The sequence below is a fragment of the Rhinopithecus roxellana genome, chromosome 14, assembly GCF_007565055.1.
Source record: "Rhinopithecus roxellana isolate Shanxi Qingling chromosome 14, ASM756505v1, whole genome shotgun sequence".
NCBI classification, from domain to species: Eukaryota; Metazoa; Chordata; class Mammalia; order Primates; family Cercopithecidae; genus Rhinopithecus; species Rhinopithecus roxellana.
Window position 1 is genome coordinate 5815765 of NC_044562.1, and position 21215 is coordinate 5836979.

Sequence of the window (21215 nt, forward strand, 5' to 3'; positions counted from 1 at the left end):
ACTGTTTATATTTGGGCAATAATGAAGTTAATAGGAACAATAATTACTCTGTCTCAGCAGCTACATGTGAGTTCAAATCACCTTTCTCATAAAAGTAATATGCAATAATAACTTCCTATAATTTGTCTCCAGTATCAAGTCACTTGCGTGCTAAATAGCCTGTAAGTAAATAAATATCGCCATATAACAACTCACTTACTTTCTCTAGTATTAATCTGCCACTCAATAGTTAATTTTTAAAAGGAGGAGTTAAAATTTCCGTTTCTATAAATGATAGAATTATTGCCTTTCTCACGACTTTTTATTTAGCTGTTTCAAGTGGAAAGGATAATACAACAAATAAAACATATTAATAAATATTTTGGTGAATAGGTTTGTTTTTAGGTAATCTGGAGAACAAGTTTTATTACAAGAGTTTTTTTCTGTGCATTCAGTTTTTTAAGTCAGCAAAAAAAAAAAAAAAAAAAAATGAGCCTTATTTTTACCTCTTTTTAAAAAAATTATCAGAATTTCTCTTTGTCCTAAAAGATCATGTGTATTTATTAGGAATTCTGAAAACTGAAAAGAACTGTGTTGGCCTTAAATGCTTTAGAGAGATATTCTTAAAATTTATGTGGGGCCCATACTCATCATGGATAAAGGCAGTATTTTCAGTGTTCAGGAATGTTTATGGAATCACAGCATGACAGAGCTAGAAAAGATACTTCAGATTATCTTCAGATCCTCTTTTGATGGTTAAAGAACACAGACTGAGAGATGTTAATTGAATTGCCCAAGATTCTGAAGAAAATGCAATTAAATTAAATTAATTCAAATTACCTAAATTAGTTTGACTAGATATCTCTTCCTGATATTCCCGATAGTTTTTAGCCCCATTTAGTGTTTGCCAAACTTTTCCTGTAAAGGGCCAGATAGCAAATATTGTAGACTTTTCAGGCCACAGGATCTCTGTAGCAACCACTCATGTCTGCTGCTGTAGTGTACAAGTAGCCCTTCAGGGCTGGTGTGGTGATTTATTTACACCTGTGATCCAGCACTTTGGGTGGCCTAGGTGGAAGGATCACTTGAGCCCAGGAGTTTGAGACCAGCCTTGGCAACATGGTAAAACGTCATCTTTACAAAAAATACAAAAATTAGCTGGGCAAGGTGGCAGATACCTATAGTCCCAAATACTCCAGAGGCTGAGGTGAGAGAATCTCTTGAGCCCAAGAAGTTGCGGCTCCAGAGAGCTGAGATCACACCACTGCCTTCCAACCCAGGCGACAGAGGGAGACCCCATCTCAACCAACCAGCCAACCAACCAACCAACCACAAAACCAAGTAGCTCTTTATACAACATGTAAATGTGAGAGCTTGTCTGTGTTTGCAGGTCATCTCAAGAGGTTTTCCTGAACAATATGCTCTCCTGGAAGATCATCTTGTAGCTTGCTGCATAAATAGTTCCTATTGTGGAATTCTCCAAAATCACCGTTGTTCACATTTGCAGAAAAAATGTAGACTAGGCTATATTGCCAAATTTTAACATATCCATTATACAGGCACTGGGTTCTTCAACATTTTTTTTTCTTTTTTCTTTTTTTTCTTTTTAAAGTTTCGTTGCAAAACTGACAAATGTATTCCATTCTGGTGGAAATGTGACACTGTGGATGACTGTGGTGATGGATCTGATGAACCTGATGACTGTCGTGAGTATACTGGCAAATGTTGAAATTTAGAATTTAGAGTCCCTTATATCCCAGACCTGCAAAATTGAAACTACACCTAAAGTATTGCCTTCTGACACTTTTCCAAAATTGAAATAGAAAAATTTTAAATGCCATTATTTAAAAATAAAATAAAAATTGTTGCAATATCTTGATTATCTCTCTGATAACTGTTACATTTAGAATGGCGCCATCAGCCATTTGTGTTAGATTTTGTTTCTCAAATTTGATTACTTGTGGAATAATGACATTATTTCATGTAGTGATCAGTAGGGTAATAAGCAGCATTAATTTGACTTAATATGTCACCAAGTTAGAAGAAAAAATGGGCAAGTTTCCAGAATGTCACTCAATGACTGAAATCTTATCTTTAAGAAATGTGATTTCTCAACTTTACTGTCAACATTGAAATCCTGAAAATTCTTTAAAAGTCTGATTTTTCCAATATAAATCATTAGATTGCCATTAGGTAATTTAATTTGTTCTTAGCAATTGCTCTAAAGTGACTACCAATTATGTTTGGCATTTGACTGTAATTGGTGTGGTTAGCTGCTGCTTTTTCAGCAATCGTTGGTAACTTTGGTTGTAATGGGACATCAGCAGACTTTTCCTTGATAGTCTTGCGTACTTCACTCCGTCGGTCACTCCAATACTTCACTGTCAGGTTGGAGATGCTCGTAGTCAATCATGATAATTCCCTCAACATCCCAGTACATGGTTGCCATGATTTGGCCTTGACAATTGAGTTCAAAATCCTTAGGCTTGCACTGTAAAAAAAAAAAAAAAAAACAGAAAAAGCTGGCTACCTTCTACTGTAGAGCTTGCTACCACCTTATTATAAAGCTTTTACAAATTTAGGGCATATAGATAGTTACTTAGATAGACTATATTCCATCTCTCTGGTCACAAGAGAATTCCAAGTCTGTCACACATTGAAATTATTTCATATAGCATATATGTTTGAAAGCAGTAAGTAATCAAATCAATGAAAAAGAAAAAAATTATGAAAGTCATTGCTTTTCTAATATAATCCTTATGTTTCTGAAAGATTCACTGCTCTTTGATTTTTTAAATACAGGTTTTGTTTTTTACTATGATAGACAACATATAAAGAGTAGTATCTCTGTGGGATAGGTATACTATTATGTCTGAATTATTATTTTCAAAAAACTTACTAAGTTAAAAGGAATAGCAAAAGAAGAATAAATTATTTTGGTGACCCTACTGAGATTCTTGTTAAGAGAAAGTTATTACTTTCCCCACAATAAAGTAAATTTTCTATGATAACAGTAAATACACTGAATGCAACTTATATTTGTAATTCTTAGAAATAAACAAAAATGAATACGTTACTTTAGTCCTTTAATTAAGAAAATGATCTTTCCTGTCTATATTCACTGTCCTCTGAGAAAATTTCACTATAATGACCTGCAGCTCCTGACCTCTAGTTGTAATTTTGACTGAAATTTCATCCTGGAACCACATTGATATGAAAAATTAACTACAGCTTTAGTATTAGGCATTTTTCACATTTAACTCCTTTCAGAATATATGGTCATCAAATATTACTTTAGTGCCTTTTTGAGGCACTGCTGTCTAAGAGACATCTGTTATCTAAGAGCTTCTCTATGATCTTTGTTTTGATTAAATACTAATATCTACATTTCTAAATTGACAAGTAAATTTCTATATATTTAAGGTATATAGCATAATTTTATCATATATGTATACATTATGGAATGGCAAAATTATGCTATTTATCATATGTATTACCTCACATACTTAGCTTTTTTTGTGCTGAGAATACTTAAAATCTATTCTCTTAGTAATTTTCAAGTGTGCAATATATTGCTTTTAACCATAGTCAACAAGATGTACAATAGATCTCTTGAAGTAATTTTTTCCATCTAACTGAAATTTTGTGTCTTTTGAACAACGTCTTCCTAATCTCCCCAATCTCTAGCCTCTGGTTACCGTCATTTTATTCTCCGTCTCTATAAGTTTGACTTTCTTAGAGTCTACTTATAAGTGAGATCATATGGTATTTGTCTTTCTTTGCCTGGCTGGTATTACATAAAATAACGTCCTCCAGGTTCATCCATGCTGTCACAAATAACAGGGTTTCCTATTTTAGAATATTGAATATTATTCCCTCATGTATATATACCACATTTTCTTTATTCATTCATCCATTGATGAACCCTGTGGTTGATTTCATATCTTGGTTACTGTGAAGAAAGCTGCAGTGAACAAGTGAATGCAGATAGTGTTACAACATAATGATTTTCTTGTCTTTGGTTATATAGGCATACCTTATTTTATTCTGCTGTACTTTACTGTGCTTTGCAGATACTGTATTTTTCACAAACAGAAGGTTTATGGCAATGCTGCATCAATATTGTCTATTGGTGACATTTTTCAACAGCATGTGGTCACTTTGTCACTATGTGGTAATTCTCACACTATTTCAATTTTATCATTATTATGATCATACTTGTTATGGTGATATGGTCAGTATTCTTTGATATTATTAATACTATTGTAATTGTTTTGGAACACCACAGACCATACCCATAAAAGACAACAAACTTAATCAATAAATATTGTGTGTGTTCTGGCTGCCTACCAACCCACTATTCCCTCTCTCTCTCCCTCTCCTTGGGCCTCCTTATTCTCTAAGCACAACAATACTAAAATAGGTCAACTAATAGCCCCACAATGGCTTCTAAGTGTTCCAGCGAAAGGAAGAATTTCACGTCTCACACTTTAAATCAAAAGCTAGAGATTATTAAGCTTAGTGAGAAAGGCATCTCAAAACACAAGATATATCAAAAGTTATGCTTCTTGTACCACTCAGCAAAATTATGAATGCAAAGGAAAAGTTCTTAAAAGAAAATAAAAATGCTACTGCAGTGAACACATGATCAGACAGTACAGATGACTTCTTGCTAATGTGGAGAAACTTTCAGTGGTCAGGATAGATGAAGTCATCTACAACAGTTCCTTAAGCCAAAGCCTAATCCAGAGCAAGGCCCTACCTAACTCTATTTAATTTTGTACAGTTTTTTTAAACACAATGCCATTGCACACTCAATAGACTACAGTATAGTATAAACATAACTTTTATATGTACTAGGAAACTAAAAAAAAAAATGTATGGCATGCTTTATTGTGATATTTGCTTTATTGTGGTGGTCTGGAACTGAACCTCCAATATCTTCTAGGTAGGCCTGTATATATCTAGTAGTGGGATTGCTGGATCATATGGTCACTACGTTTTTACTTTTTTGAGAAACCTGCACACTGTTACCCAAAATAGTAGTACTAATTTACATTTCTGCCAATGAAATACAAGAAAGGCATCTCAAAACACAAGATATACCAAAAGCTGTGCTTCTTGCACCACTCAGCAAAATTATGAATGCAAAGGAAAAGTTCTTAAAAGAAAATAAAAATGCTACTGCAGTGAACACATGATCAGACAGTACGGATGCCTTCTTGTTATTGTGGAGAAACTTTCAGTGGTCAGGACAGGAATTAATAACATATAAATGTTTTCTTTTCTTCACATCATTGCTAACGCTTATATTTCTTCTTTTTTTTACAATGCCTGACTTAACAGGTATAAGATGATATCTTATTGTGGTTTTATTTGCATTTTCCTGATAATTAGTGATGTTGAGTATTTTTTAATATACCAGTTGGCCATTTGTATATTTTTTTAAAGAAATGCCTATTCAAATCCTCAGCTCATTTTTAAATGAGTTATTTTGTTTTCTTACTGTTGAGTATTCTTTATATATTTTGGATATTAACCCATTAGCACATGTACTGTTTGCAAATATTTTCTTCCATTTTATAGATTGTCTCTTTATTCTGTTGTTTCTTTTTCTGTACATAAGTTTTTTTTTTTTTTTTTTTTAATTTGAAGTAATTCCATTTGTCTATTTTTGCTTTTGTTGCCTGTGTTTTTAGAGTCATATCCAAAAAGTTTTTACCCACACTAATGTCGTGGAACTTTCCATCTATATTTTCTTCTAGTAGTCTTAAATGTTTTTATCGGTTTCATTATCTCTGTGAGCTTTCTTTTAGTATAGCAAATAAACATTTACTTGTAGTTGATGGGTCAACAGCTTTGAATATCTGTAGGCATGACACTTTACTTGAGAGTCATGGTGAAGTAGAAAATTATATGCAAGAGTCTACAGAATGCTTAGATTTCACTTTCGGGTAGATGCATCATCAATACCTGCAAACATTAAGAGCTGCTGGCAATACTTATAACTTCACCTGAGAAGACAGGAAAGTCTCATCCCAGGGTCCCATACTTGCAAACTTACATACTGTTATTTATATAAATGTAGTTAGGAGGGATGCATCAAAATTCTCTGGTATCACAGATTTGTTATAATGTTTCTTATAATACTCTAATACATTTAATATTATTCTAGAGAGAGATTTGAAGGTCAGATGGGCTTCCAAGTTATTTCCAAGCATTCCTTTAATAGTTGCAACCCTTTTTCTGGTGGAGAGTTGTTTCGATAGCAAAGGAGTATTAAAGAAAATTATATACAAAGCAAAATGAAATAGAAGAAAGGTACACGTTTAAAGTATGAGATAATTGTGTCATTCAGTTTAAACATTTAGTATGATTAATTAACAAATGTTATAGATTGGAAGCAAATAACTTTCAACATTTTAGAACTCTCTTCTATGGAAGCAAACCATATATAGAGTTATTTTTAAAAGAATGTTTAAATTTTTATGTAATATTGTAATTATAAAGCATAATTTATTTCTCAAAAGAAGTTTAAATGCTATTTATTAGTGTTTCAGTCACTGATTTGCGCTAATAAAGATAATATTAATCTCAAAATCAGTAATGTGCATTAAAATTATTAGTCAAAAGATAAGTGTTTTATTGCAAACACCATAGTAGATTTGAATTCAGAGTCTGATACTTAAAAGTTGTGCATGCTTAGATGAATTATTCATATTCAGTAAATTTAGTTTACTCATTGCTAAAATGGTAATGCCAAAATAAGAATGTTATGATGCGATTATATTAGTAACTGTATGTGAAGGGGTCTAGCCCAGTGCCTGACACATAGTAGATCCTCAGCAGATCCTGCCTTATTATTGTTATTCCCAGATAATATGATAAGATAAAATGCATTATCACTTAGGAGTTACTTGTTATAATATATGTATAGTATATAAAATATTTACCATTTATAAGATATTGTTCTCTTGTATAATAATAGGATTATAGGGATGAATATTGATAAATCTGATTTAAAATGTGATAGATATAGAAAACATTTGCTTTACATTGTGCTAGAGAATATGTATTGTGGGCCAGGTGCAGTGACTCACGTCTGTAATCCTAAAACTTTGGGTGCCCGAGGTGGGGAGATCACCTGAGGTCCAGAATTCGAGACCAGCCTGGCCAACATGGTGAAACCCCATATCTACTAAAAATGCAAAAAATTAGCCAGGCATGGTGGTGGGTGCCTATAATCCCAGCTACTCGGGAGGCTGAGGCAGTAGAATTACTTAAACATAGGAGACAGAGGTTGTAGTGAGCCAAGATCACACCGCTGCACTCCAGACTGGGCGACAGAGCAAGACTCTGTCTCAGAAGGAAAAAAGAAACAAAAAAAAAAAAAGAAAAAAAGAAAAGAAAGAATATGTGTTGTGGTCAAATCACACACACCATAGGCCAAGTGATCCAGGAGAAATTATTTCTTAAAAAAATGATATTGGAATAATAGTTTTTGTTACAATAAATTTCATTCTGCAACTTAACCTCTCAATACCACTTCGTTAAAATTAGGAGACTTTTGTTTTTTAATTTTAAAAAAAAATCTGTCTGTTATTAATTCTTACCTTCTAAAGTATGGTTTATTAAATGTTTTCTGGAAGCCATCTGAGTTGCTCAAAGCTAAATATCTGATAGCTATCGAGATGAGAGACATTCACATTGTGTTCCAGGATATATTTATTATAGTAAATCTCTTGAATGCCAGAAAGTCTCTGTTTAAGAAGTTGTGAGGTAAGATTGCTATTCCACAATATCTATGCTTTCTCCCCTAGCTGAATTTAAATGTCAGCCAGGCCGATTTCAGTGTGGGACTGGACTCTGTGCTCTACCAGCTTTCATCTGTGATGGAGAGAATGATTGTGGAGACAATTCTGATGAACTCAACTGTGGTAGGTGATTAAATTCCTAACTAATGAACATAAGCTTAATTCTCAACTGATTATGTCTGTGTGATTTAAATTCAGACACATATATTTTTTTTCCTCTCTCTCTATGTTCTAGACACACATGTCTGCCTGTCAGGTCAATTCAAGTGTACCAAGAACCAGAAATGTATCCCAGTAAACTTAAGATGTAATGGGCAAGATGACTGTGGTGATGAGGAAGATGAAAGAGACTGTCGTAAGTCAGCTCAAAATGCTCTGTCTTGTCTTAACTTTGACTCCTAACTAAAATAAATCTAAAAATTATTACTATACTTCATAAATTCATATGATGTAGATAAATTAAAAATAAATTATGGTCAAATAATTAGAAATAGGTGCCAACTGGGATAGAAGCTCTAAACAAAAATAGAGAAAATGAAAATATGGGCAAGTTTACTTTAAAATCTACCTGGAAATTATGACAAACATGAACAACATTCATTCATCCACATCATCCTTAAGATAAACATCAAATACAACATGGCAGTTGATTACGTTTTTTTAAATGTATACTTGCCCACATTAAGTAGATAAAGGTAATTTACTTCTGTTGATTAATCCGTTTCTTAAAATTAAGTTATTTTTAATTAGAGAGTTTTTTCTCCATGAAACACATGTTGTACTCATGAAGAGACATATAAAATCTGGGTAAAATAGTCTAACAAAAGTTTAACTTCTACAAAATTCTAAATAATGCTCTATTTAACATATCTTAACGAACTATTTGAAAGAATAATAGTAAAATATTTTGTTTCTTTTCATCTCATATTTCCATCTTCCGTCAAAATTCAAATTACGTTAAATGGAAGGCAAAACAGTTTATACCATGTACATATATATGCACATAGGCTGGCATGCACATGCTTGCATACGCACTCACACATTTTCAGATTATGTGAACAATGGAGCACCTGTCAAGTTTCAGGGTTTCAACAGAACTGCTGTCAGCATTTCTGTCTTGCTGAAGTTTTATTTTATTCCTCTAAAACTTTTATCAGTAAATAATGTGCAGTCATCCAGCAATTTGATTAAGAGGGTGCATTCAGAATAAAGTCAGTACCAGTTCTTTATGGTTAGCCATTCTAGAAGATGATGCATTGAACTGAATAGGATTTGTGATGCAGTTTACAGTCTAAGTTGGATGTTCACTTCCCTCAAAAACTCAACACAGGCCGGGCACACTGGCTCACGCCTGTAATCCCAGCACTTTGGGAAGCCGAGGCAAGTGGATTACCTGAGGTCAGGAGTTCGAGACCAACCTGGCCAACATGGTGAAACCGTGTCTCTAATAAAAATACAAAAATTAACTGGGCACAGTGGTAGGTGCTTATAATCCCAGCTACTCAGGAGATTGAGGCAGGAGAATAGCTTGATCCTGGGAGATGGGGGTTGCAGTGAGCCAAGACCATATCACTGCACTCCAGCCTGGGCAACAGAGCAAGACTCCATATATGTATAAAACTCAACACAATTCCTAGACATTTTGATAACCTTTGTACTTTTTATTTCCTTATTCACTTAATGCCTTCCAATTTTAGTATTTTTGAGTTTACAAAAATGTGTACCTATGAATTCTTATTTTTTTCTGGAAGAAGACTTATTTTGAACGTCCCTGAATTCTTAATTCTTAAAATTAGTGTTCAAATATCTAATCAACAGTTTTTTGAAAACTCTGATATTTATCAGTGTATCACTGCAAAAATATGTTTTCTTTATTTTTACTGGAGAGGATAGAAGGAGTATCTCATAAGAAATTAAAAGTTAAAATTCCTCACCTTCAGAGTCCTATTCATTTAAAGACAATACATTTTTTGATAAACTGTCTTAAACATTTGTCTATAAAATTTGTTTTTAATAAATAAATATGTTCTCCAAAGCTACATTTTAATAGCAGTTTTCTTCCTAAGCTGAAAACAGCTGTTCTCCAGACTATTTCCAGTGTAAGACTACGAAACACTGCATTTCCAAGCTGTGGGTTTGTGATGAGGATCCAGACTGTGCAGATGCATCAGACGAGGCCAACTGCGGTGAGTGTTTGTGACTCAGGGTCTTATCTCTCCGTTTTTGGGTCATCATCTGCAATAACCACAGTGAAGCAAATTTGAACACAATTCTTTTGAAACTAAGGTCTTACCGGAAAAGGTTTTGTCTCTGTGTTCCCAGACTCATAAAAACTTAGGTTAGCTACTTTACAAAAAGCCTGGAGAGATAAGATAGAATAGTAAGTATTCCTTAATATAACCCAGAACTTTATAAAAGATAGACTAAAGAGGTAGAATAAAACCATTATTTTCTTATATTAGAGTGTGAACATGCTAGCATTAGTATTTAGTGAATAGAAATAAGGAAACACTATATTCACATCATTCTGGAATTCATTTTTTTTGCTTAAATCCCTAAGATTTTGTAGTTATTCAATGATTATTGTATGTCATTCTTTAATAGAATACAGTGTGAAAAAAGATAATAAAAAGCATCTGTTCTGTATTAGTAGATGACAGTGATCATTTAAGCCAGCATTTGCTTTTGAAACATAAATATTTTCACTTAAAATAATTTTATTTACAATAATTTCTTCATTGACATTGCAGAAATAGAGAATATATTTATTTTGTTTAATATATTTGATTCTATCTTAAAACTGTTAACACTGAGACAGAAATCAGAGTATTTGCTATGTGTAATTCATTTTATTAGCATTTATTAACATTAATTGAGCCTGTTCTGTAGACAAATATGCCAATTTGGCATTGTTGGATAAGCAAAAAGCATTTCATCTAGTAATTGATTAGAAAAGACAAACTTTGTCCAAACTGGATAGGACTCCCAGACTTCATAGAAGTGTGTTAAATGCATTTGCTAGATTCCACAGTACTTTCATTGAACTTTTATGGGGAAAATGAAAATAATGAAAAACCTTTAAGTGCTCTGAAATTTCATTTATTTTGAACAACACTTATGAGCTACATGTATAAGTGCTGGCAATAATAACATGTCTTTAAGTGATTTTCCTAATACTATCTTCTTATAATTGGGTCTTTAGAATATGCAACCAGTATAGCTTACCACAGTATCATAAAACTACCATTTACCACTTTGTAGAATTGGTTTTCAAAATTACTTCACAAAGCCTCAAACTGCATTCATCACCAATTTGTCCATAGCAATTATCAAGGACTTTTGTGGGCTAGTTTATATTACTGGCAAGTTTGCTCTGTTGTCTTTTGCATTTTCACTTACCAAACAAAAGTGGAATGATGACTTGTTAACTCTGAACAATTTCTGGACTGGAGTGTTATTTCTGTATTTTCCTCTCCTTCCTTTTCCTCACTTTAGCATGATTTAACTCTGTTTTGGTAGATTATATGCTTCAAATAGATTATCATCAATCACCTTAGTAACAACAATACCGAATATTTAGTTGATGGTAACCATATGGCCTGAGAAATATGTTAAAAGCTTTAGAGTGATTATCTTACTTAATCTCTTTATTACTCCTATTTCATTGATAAGGAAAGTGGGCAAAAAGAGGTTCTGTAATTTGTCTAAAGTCCTACAGCTAGCAAGTCCTGTAACTGGGATGTGACTCTAGGGTTATTGGAAACCAAAGCATCTGCTTTGAACCTCTGTGGCTACAGCATAAATACACTTCATTCTTTCCATATGAAGAGAAAAATATATTTAAATGTTTTCAGTAGTGAGGTTGTATAGGATTCTCCCAGCCCCTAGCATTGCTGTAAGTTCCAGACCAGTGTACACACACACACACACACACACACACACACACACACACACACATACGGGGGGCAAGGATGGAGGGTTGTCATCTGATTTGAGTTATACAATTTTATTGTGCACAGGTGCTAATTAGTGTAAAGGAAATTCTATGTCATATCTTAGTACAGCATTTCATGCCCCTTATTTTTGAAAGGGATAAGTGGCCACCTTGTTTCTTTTTGTCCTCAATAAATATAGAAATGTTACATATTTATGCTAATTCTTTTAACACTCCCTGGGATGATTCTCCTTCTGGTGTTTTTATTGAATGGGAAAGAAACATAACACTTTGCAAAGGTCCACTGTGTTATGCCAAGTCCTTATCGTTTGACTCAGTTCTGTGTCCTTATGTCTAAGAACCGCTCTTGTCTAGAAGCATGGGTGTCTTTCACTATTTCATATGTCCCATGTCCTCAGGACTTAGCAGGATGTAGAGTAGGATTGCATTAAGTGTGGGATGAGTACGTAACCTATTCCCTCTTGCAGGATCTCTATTTAGAATCCATTTTTATTTCAGTTTGTGTCCACAGTTTTCTTAACCCGTGCTATGTTTAAGAGGAGATTCTATTATGCTCTTGAAGTTCACCTAGTTGTTATCTCTTACTTCTCAGCACCAATATTTGTATTTATCTATAGTTCCATTATCAATAGGATTATTTCATTTCTAAAGTCTGAACATTGTAATTTGTTCTACCTTGACATATTCTAATTTAAACAATTTGTTTTGTTTTTATTTAAATTATGTAAAGAAAGCAATATAGAAGCAAGAGAGAGAGAGAAGCACTATGAAAAAAATGAAGCAGAGTAACTTAACACATACAAAATATATGTATAGTGTAGGGAATTAATAATCATTGTAAATATTTTTTAAATTCTATATTTATATTTACTGAAATACCATGTTTATTGAATTTAACCTGGTATAATTGGGTCTATGAGTACTCACAATTTTAACAACAAATGTTCAATCTATGAAAAAATTGTATGCTAATGTATAATTTAAGGAGACTTTGAATAGATGTAAATTCAATATAGTATAGGAGACCAGGGTTAATAATTTAGTCTTGGTGAAACTTTGGATATAAATTTTAAAAATTAAATTAACTATATAACTTCCCATTTTATTAACGCCTAGTTTTTGAGATGGCTGAATTTATGAATCTGTCAAAATGTACATTTGGCACATTTGGATTAAATTATTAAAGGTCTTTAAAGAACATCTTGGAGCTCTATTTTTGCCTGAGTAAGAATTTAAATCTATGCTAGCCTCTTGTTCATGACAAGATAGTTAAAATTCATTTTGTGAGTTGTTAATAGTTTGTATAAAATCACTTCTATTTGCTCGAAGGTGTCTGCTCTTTTAAACTTTATACCAAGGGAAAAACAAGTTTTAAAAAATGTACGTAAATACAATTATATTAGACTGTGGAGGCTGAATGCTCTTGTAGGGCTGTTACACTGTTTATTACAATCTTGGGCAAACACCAGGTTTGAATGCCTGACCAAAATAAGTAGAATATCCCAATTGTAGCAGCTCCAGAATATTTATTTGGAATTTCAACTTCAAACTTTCTTCACCTTCAGCCTACTCTATTCTATTTCAAGAACTAATAGAGGATTTAAGAATTTGACAGACTATACTAGAATCACATGTCTGCTTAGTAATCAGAGTTGAAACTTTTCTAAAATTTAACTCATAAGATGGTATTAGAATCTGGATCTTTCTATTATGTTCTCTCTCCCCAGTTTACAGTTTAGATTCTTTTACATTCTCAGTGCCTCTAAAATATTTTCTCTTTTTTTCAGCTATTTTCTGTTTGGTCTCTAGTGGTCAACTCTGCACTCATGCCCCATCTTTCTAGCACCCACTGTTGCTCTGCCATATGACTCCTCTCTGTCGTCTTGCTTTCTGCTTATTTTCCTGCATCCTTTCATCTAATCTAGAATTCTGAGTTTTCAAAAAAGACTCTTGTCTCTAAGTTGATTCAACCTCATTTGCTGCTTTTGTGCAATCTCAGTTTATAACTTGCTGTTTGGCTAATGATCTTTAATTAATGTGTTAGCTATAATCACACTAACTAGAGCTCGTGAAGAGAACTTGAACTTTTTACAGTGTCTTTGTATCTTCTGCAACCTGGCTTTCCCAACATGACACTGAAAACATTCAACCAAAAAGACAGAACCTATCAACACGTGCTTTTATTTTCCTTTAAATATGTGATCAGGGAATTTGAAACTCACTACTCAAGCTACAGTTATAAGCTATAAGCTTGCATTTATAAGTTATAAGCTATAGTTCTAAGCTTATAAGCTACAGTTATAAGCTATACAGTTATAAGCTATACAGTTATAGCTATAAACTATAAGTACTCTTATTACCTTATAACTGTTTTTATAAAGTTAAAGCAAGTACATGTTAAATTATAAAATATTTCAGACTGGGAGTGGTGGCTCATGCCTGTAATCCTGGTACTTTGGGAGGCCAGGGCGGGAGGATTGCTTGAGTCAAGGAGTTCAAGACCAGCCTGGGCATCATAGTGAGATCCCATCTCTACAGAAAAAAATATATATATTTAAAAATTTCCACCTGTAGTGTCAGCTCCTCTGGAGGCTGAGTCTGGAGGGTCGGTTAAACCCAGGAGATTGAGGCTGCAGTGAACCATGATTACACCACTGTACTGTAGCTTAGGTGACAGAGACAGACCCTATCTCAGAAAAAAAAAAAAAAAAATTCACACATATAGACTTGTTATATAACAAGTATCATGTTATGTAAGTTATATAACAAGTGTCATGTACTATTTTTAATAGTTTTTAAAATTTGGTATAAGATATCTCTTTTAATACATTTAAATTTCTACAATAACACTGAAATCCTCCTCTTCCCTTCCCCGTTCTTCTTCCCATTCTCCTGAAGTGATCATGTATTATTCGCATTTATTATTTTTTACTTGTACTATATAATTATACAACTATGTAAATATGCATATATAAAATCAATGTATAATATGTAGATGTACTTTGTGAATATACTTCTATTTAGAATAACATTTAGAAATTGTTTGTTCCATGGTTTCAAGATAACTTTTGGAGGAAAACTTCATGCTTTTATATACAGTAAAGATAATGTACTTAAATTTTATATCTTGGAAAATGGTCCACACTTAGAAATATTTTGTTAAGACATCCGTGTAGTATTTTTAATCAGTATTTCCCAAATTTAAATGTAGGCTATAAATATATGTACTATATTTTGACTAGCAAACAGATGATCTGAACATCCTCAGTGCCTCTATCCTGTGTGGCTGTGACTTGTGAATGAAGCGGGTATGATGGGGGGTGTTGTTGAGGGAGGCTGCTGGGAGACAGATTTTGAATTTTCTAACATATGGTATCACAGTATCTCTCTATCTAGATATTTAGGAGCATGGGATTATGTGCCTTCCTGTTAGCAGCTGGAAAGCAGAAAGGGCCTCCTATCCACACAGTCTCTGGAAACTCATTCGTCTCTGATGGGGGTTGGTCTGATCTTCACTCTGTGCTCTAATCTGACGGTGAAGTGCAGGCATCCTCACTCACTGTGGGTTTCGCTGTCTTCAAGTCTTTATTCTTGATGAGCCGCTGCTTAATCTTATGTTGCTGTTGATATATGACACTCTGAGCCAAGAACCTTACAGAAGCACATGATCCTGTAAACCTCCTAGGTCCTGTGAGGAGCCAGGAGTATTGCCTCAAGCTTATACTTCTAACTTCTACCCACTTTTAATATCACAAAATAACTCCTACATTTTAAAAAATGTTGTGTGCATCCACTATTGTTTCTCCTAGAAGCTTGGCCTTTTCCCATGATAAATCCAGGTGAGTGTGACACTTATCTTTCCAGTGTCTTGTTCCATCCCATATCAATCTGAGAGCTGCCCTGATGTCTTGAGAATATGTGCAACTGATCTTTCTACAACTTCTTTTTTTCCTTTTCACAATCTCTCAGGATCCAGAAGGGAACTTTACATTTTCTACCTGCCTGAAAAAAACTTCTGGTTAATATTTTGCTCATTGTTGAGATGACACTTTCTCTACTTCTCACACTGGCAATTAAAAAAAAAAAAAAAAAAAAAAAAAAAAAAAGCCTGTGGGGCAGTATAATATAGGAGAGATAGAAATGAAAACCATATTGTTTTACTGCTTTCCATTTCTTGGCATTCTATACTTATTTGATCCCAGATGAATTGTAAAATAGCAGTTAATGACATTCTATGGAATCACTATTTCTCAGTATGTACTTTGAACATTTTGTCTGGTATGTATGTGTGACTGGTATCTGTTGATTGATTTTCAATCTAATTCTAAAACTTTTAAAAAATAATTGCATAGCTCTATCTTGCTTCTTTGAAATCATGATGTGTACATATGCTATTATCTTTTCTAATGGAAGCTTTGAAACATAATTTAACTTCTGTTATATTTCTAAACTTTTAAAGTAGTTGTAATGAAAATAAGTATATTTTTCTACAAACTTGGTAGTGTGGGGAACTTATTTTCTATGTGTAAAGCAGCTTCTGTTAATTCAGTAAGTTGTTTTTGTAGTATTATTAGATCACTATATTTTATGGTAATTTTTTGATATATCATGTGTTTTTCTTTCACCCATTTATTTGTTTTGCTAAATTTATTCTTTTCCTCTTTTGTGCTAATGATTTTTTGTATGTGTGAATGTATTTGTGTATGTATATTTTGCTGCGAGAGAGAGGGAGAGAAAAAAAGAGAGAAAGGAAGAGAGTGTGTATGTGAGAGAGAGCCCACATGCACTTATTTTGCATTGAAATGTTTTGGTTCTAATAGAACCCTTGAAGGAGAGCCTAGCCATATGAATGGGACCAGGAAATTGTCTTCTAGCTTTTATAGGAAAAAATGAATGACCTATATGGGAGTCACTAAATAATCTAAGTGGAATGAATACATTAAGTTTTTTCATAGCTTTTATCCAATGACTTTGGTAACTTTTGTGCATTGACTCTCCAACAAAAGGAGGTGCAATTATTTCTTGATCTTTCTTTTCTTTTCTTTTCTTTTCTTTTCTTTTCTTTTCTTTTCTTTTCTTTTCTTTCTTTTTTCTTTTCTTTTCTTTTCTTTTCTTTTTTCTTTTCTTTTCTCTTTTCTTTTCTTTCTTTCTTTCTTTCTTTTTCTTTCTTTCTTTCTTTCTTTCTTTCTTTCTTTCTTTCTTTCTTTCTTTCTTTCTTTCTTTCTTTCTTTCTTTCTTTCTTTTTCTTCTCTCTCTCTCTCTCTCTCTCTCTCTCTCTCTCTCTCTCCCTTCCTTCCTTTCTTTCTTTCCTTCTATCTTAACAATAACAGGGAACTGTCAAATTTTAATTTTGTTGAACAAAGCTAAAAAGGAGCCTACACAATGAGTCAGGACGCATGCCAAACATTCTGGACTCTGGATTGATCCGTAGCAAAAGCCATAAGAGAAATAAGTTTTTGCCCAGTGGGAATTATAATTGAGTTTGAAAAGAAGGGAAATGCCATATTTGCTTTAATAAGAAATCTAAATTGATGCAGTTGAACTTTTTAAAAGGAATTGAGTCAGAAATTTAATAATATTCTGTTATATTTTTGTTTGAAAAACTCATCATTGTAATGCAGCTTTTCTCATCCTTTGCCAAGTATATTCAGTTCTCTAAAACTACAGAATAACACATGCATATATACAAAACTAGTTGCAGATTTTTAGCAGTATGTGAAAAAAAAGAGTTAAACACTTTATAGAAAAAAATATGTAAGAAATATAGAGATTTAAAAGTTCTATCTCTTTGGGCCTACCTTTGGAACAAAAATATTTGTCTTTGTTTTAGATTATAAGCTTTTGTTTTGCAGATTCTGTTGAAGTATCTTTTGGGCTGGGAATTTCCATGGAGAATACTCTACCATTTGTAATTTTAGGTATTACTCAGTTTTGCTTAGTACTATGCCTATATGATTGATTATGCTTTGTGTTAGTGATCAAAAATAAGTATAATGAAAGATTCTAATGTTTTTCTCAACACCAATATCTAGTAATTCATCATCTGGAGAAAATATATATTTTTTACCACTTTAAAAAACCTTACACTTAATGCTTATATGTTAACATCAGTTTGAAGATCCAAATGGTGTTAGATTTCGCTATGAAAAAGGCTGTTTTCAGCCATTAACACTTGGACATATATGATAATGATAACAAAAGACATGTTGTAGTTATTACTGTGGCATTTATTGGCTTTATGATTTGAGTATACTAAACAGAGGGGTATAGTTGATGATTCTGATGTCCAATCAGTCTTAAATTTAATGCTTAGAATTCAAGCCTTCTGGCTTATGTTTTTAGTATAATTAGGCCACCAGTCATGCGCTCAGTGTTCAGGTGGAAAATAATGAAAGTAGGGAGTGAAGTGATGCATAATTTAGTTTTAAAATAACTATCACCTCTTGTCGGGAAACTGATGTCAGAGTAAGTTACTATAGATTCTTACTATCCTTTGAAATACTAACTCTCTTTTATTTTTATTTCTCCAAAATCTTGAGAGAAATTATTTAAAAAGTCCTCAGAAATCTTCATAAGAAATTGTCTTTGATCAAAAGTAGAAGTTACTGGAAAGCTATTATTCGGCCGGTGCAGTGGCTCACACCTGTAATCCCAGCACTTTGGGAGGCTGAAGTGGGTGGATCACCTGATGTCAGGAGTTCAAGACCAGCCTGGCCAACATGGTGAAACCCATCTGTACTAAAAATACAAAACTTAGCCGGGCACGGTGGCACTCACCTGTAATCCCATTTACTCGGAAGGCTGAGCCAGGAGAATCGTTTGAACCCGGGAGGCGGAGGTTGCAGTGAGCGGAGATCGCACTACTGCGTTCCAGTCTGGGTGACAGAGTGAAATTCCGTCTCAAAAAAAAAAAAAAAAAGGAAAAGAAAAGAAAGGAAGAAAACTATTATTATTCAAGCCCACAGAAATAGAGAACAGATCTTCCCTGAGACCTAAGGTTTCTCACCCCCGTGGACCATATAGTGCATATGATTGCACTTCCCTTCTCAATTCTATGTCCTAAAACAGAGACACACACCCAGTATTTAAATGTTCCTTTTTGATATACCCTTGCGTTTTGACTGGTATTTGAGGGAAAAAAAAAAAAAAAAACAGAGGAAACACGAAGTGATACTATTTATTGAAATTAAAGTAGTTCTAATGTTTTTCAAAACTATATTTTGATTAATAGTATTTATAGTACATGAACTGTATATTTTACTCAGGCAATTAGGTCTGTAATTTAAACTTATAATTTATATTTAATCTAAATTAATAAAAAGTTACAGAATATGTGCATATGTACAATAATGTTTTATTAGTCATTTTGTTGTAAGTGTAAATATAAAATATAAAGTAAATGCATATTGTTTTAGTTCAGTAAAATCAATTCTTTAGAAGTGTTGTACTAACAATTAGTATTAAAAGCTGAGTGGCAGGCTCAATGAAAACTCCATATCAGAACTGTGGAAATTTATTTTTAAATATTAGAAATTATTTACCATAGTTTTTTAATTAATTGAACTATTGAAAGTATAACATCTATCAGGCACAGTGGCTCACGCTTGTAATTCCAGCACTTTGGGAAGCCAAGGTGGGCAGATCACCTGATGTCAGGAGTTCAAGACCAGCCTGGTCAACATGGCAAAACCCCATCTCTACTAAAAATAGAAAAATTCGCTGGATGTGGTGATGTGCGCCTATAATCCAAGCTATTCCGGAGACTGAGACTGGAGAATTGTTGAACCCAGGAGGCTGTGGTTGCAGTGAGCCAAGATTGCACCACTGCACTCCAGTTGGGGCAACAGAGCAAGACTCTGTCTCAAATATATATATATATATATATATATATATATATAGTGTGTATATATATATATATATAACATCTAATCTGTTTCAACTTGTTGGAGACACTTCTAAAGTTTTAATCTAATTTTTTCTATTACGAAGTAAATTGTATTGACAAAAATATAACAGTAGCATATATGGCTTTAGGATTTTCATTCTGAACATTATTAGATTAAAAGTTTTAAATCAAGTGTAGAATCTGTTTCTATTTTAATCTTCTTGGTAATTAGTTTCTGAATCCCAACTACAAAATGTAGTCAGGAAATCCAATATATCACCTAATTTCAGTTAATCATGGTTTTGCTATATAAAGATCACACAGGTATGTCTGTCAGCCATTGTATCTGTGTATCAGGATGTTAGATAACTTACATGAATATTTCTAGCTGTTTCTTAAAATTGTCCACAGATGATGGGTTGCTGGAATACTTTGTAAATCTCTATGTTAGAAGTTCTTCAGATTAACTTAATGCTGTTGGAATTAGTATACACCCAGTCCTATAATGAGTTCTACTTCAGGAAGCAGATTGTTAGGGACAACTGTCCAGTTCCTCAGTGTGGTGTTTGTAATCTCCAAAGCACAAACAGGCTCTGAGCAGTAAAAACTGGCTAGCTATTAGGAAATCACAGAGGCACAAGAAACTACCTCCAGAAATCTAAAGCTCTTTATGGACTCAGAACTCTGATTATTTGGTTAGTTTCTTTTGAGAAAATGATATTTCATTGAGTCAGAAAAAAGAAAATTGATAATTACTACATACAATATAAGCAAAAATATACATATTTTTTTCTTTCAGAATTCACCATGTCAATTTTTGTAATGTCCAAATACAAATTATGTCAGCTTAGCTTGTCAAATGATTCTTAAAATTAATATTGGGAATATGTCATTTCAAAGCCAGGTATTACAAATGGGAAACTGAAGAACTACACACAAGGTTGAATGTCAAGGCACTCTCAAGCCAGAGCCTCCTGTTCTTGGCAGAGGAAGCATCAAGCACTTTAACATTTCAGGATGCTATCAATGTATCCCAGAACAATGGGCTCAGTTTGTATTATCTGTTTTCTTTAATATTCTATTTGTATAATTGATTTTTAATTTGTATAATTTTTTTATTTAACAAATTAATGAACATCTGAAAATATTAAGCCATTTTATTAGTAACTTCAGGAATCTGAAGAAGTTGAATTTCCCAAATAATAGTTTTGAAAGCTTATTAAGTGCTATGTATTAGACTGTGTGCCTTATGTGGATGATCATATAAGTATAAAATATTATTTAATCCTCACAACAACCTATGAGAGCTACACTGTTATTATTCCTATTTCATAGTTAAGGAGATAAAGCTCAGGGAGTGTGAGTTCTCTCGTTGTCACCCAGATAGAAAATGGGTGAACAGGGATGGGCACCGTAGCTCACTCCTGTAATCCCAGCACTTTGGGGGGGTCAAAGCAGGATCACGAGGTCAGGAGTTCGAGACCAGCCTGGCCAACATGGTGAAATCCCATCTCTACTAAAAATACAAAAATTAGCTGGGTGTGGTTGTGGGCACCTTTAATCCCAGCTACTCAGGAGGCTG

The 21215-nt window shown here is 33.3% G+C and overlaps 1 protein-coding gene across 1 annotated transcript in view; it reads left to right on the forward strand.

Moving 5' to 3' along the window:
- The window catches only part of LRP1B (LDL receptor related protein 1B), a 2016348-nt gene that overhangs the window by 1779713 nt on the left and 215420 nt on the right, over positions 1–21215 (forward strand). The window contains exons 63-66 of the mRNA XM_030916410.1: positions 1592–1685; positions 7800–7916; positions 8029–8148; positions 9860–9979. Of these exons, the coding sequence (XP_030772270.1) occupies positions 1592–1685; positions 7800–7916; positions 8029–8148; positions 9860–9979 (451 nt within the window). The remainder of the gene's footprint in view (positions 1–1591; positions 1686–7799; positions 7917–8028; positions 8149–9859; positions 9980–21215) is intronic.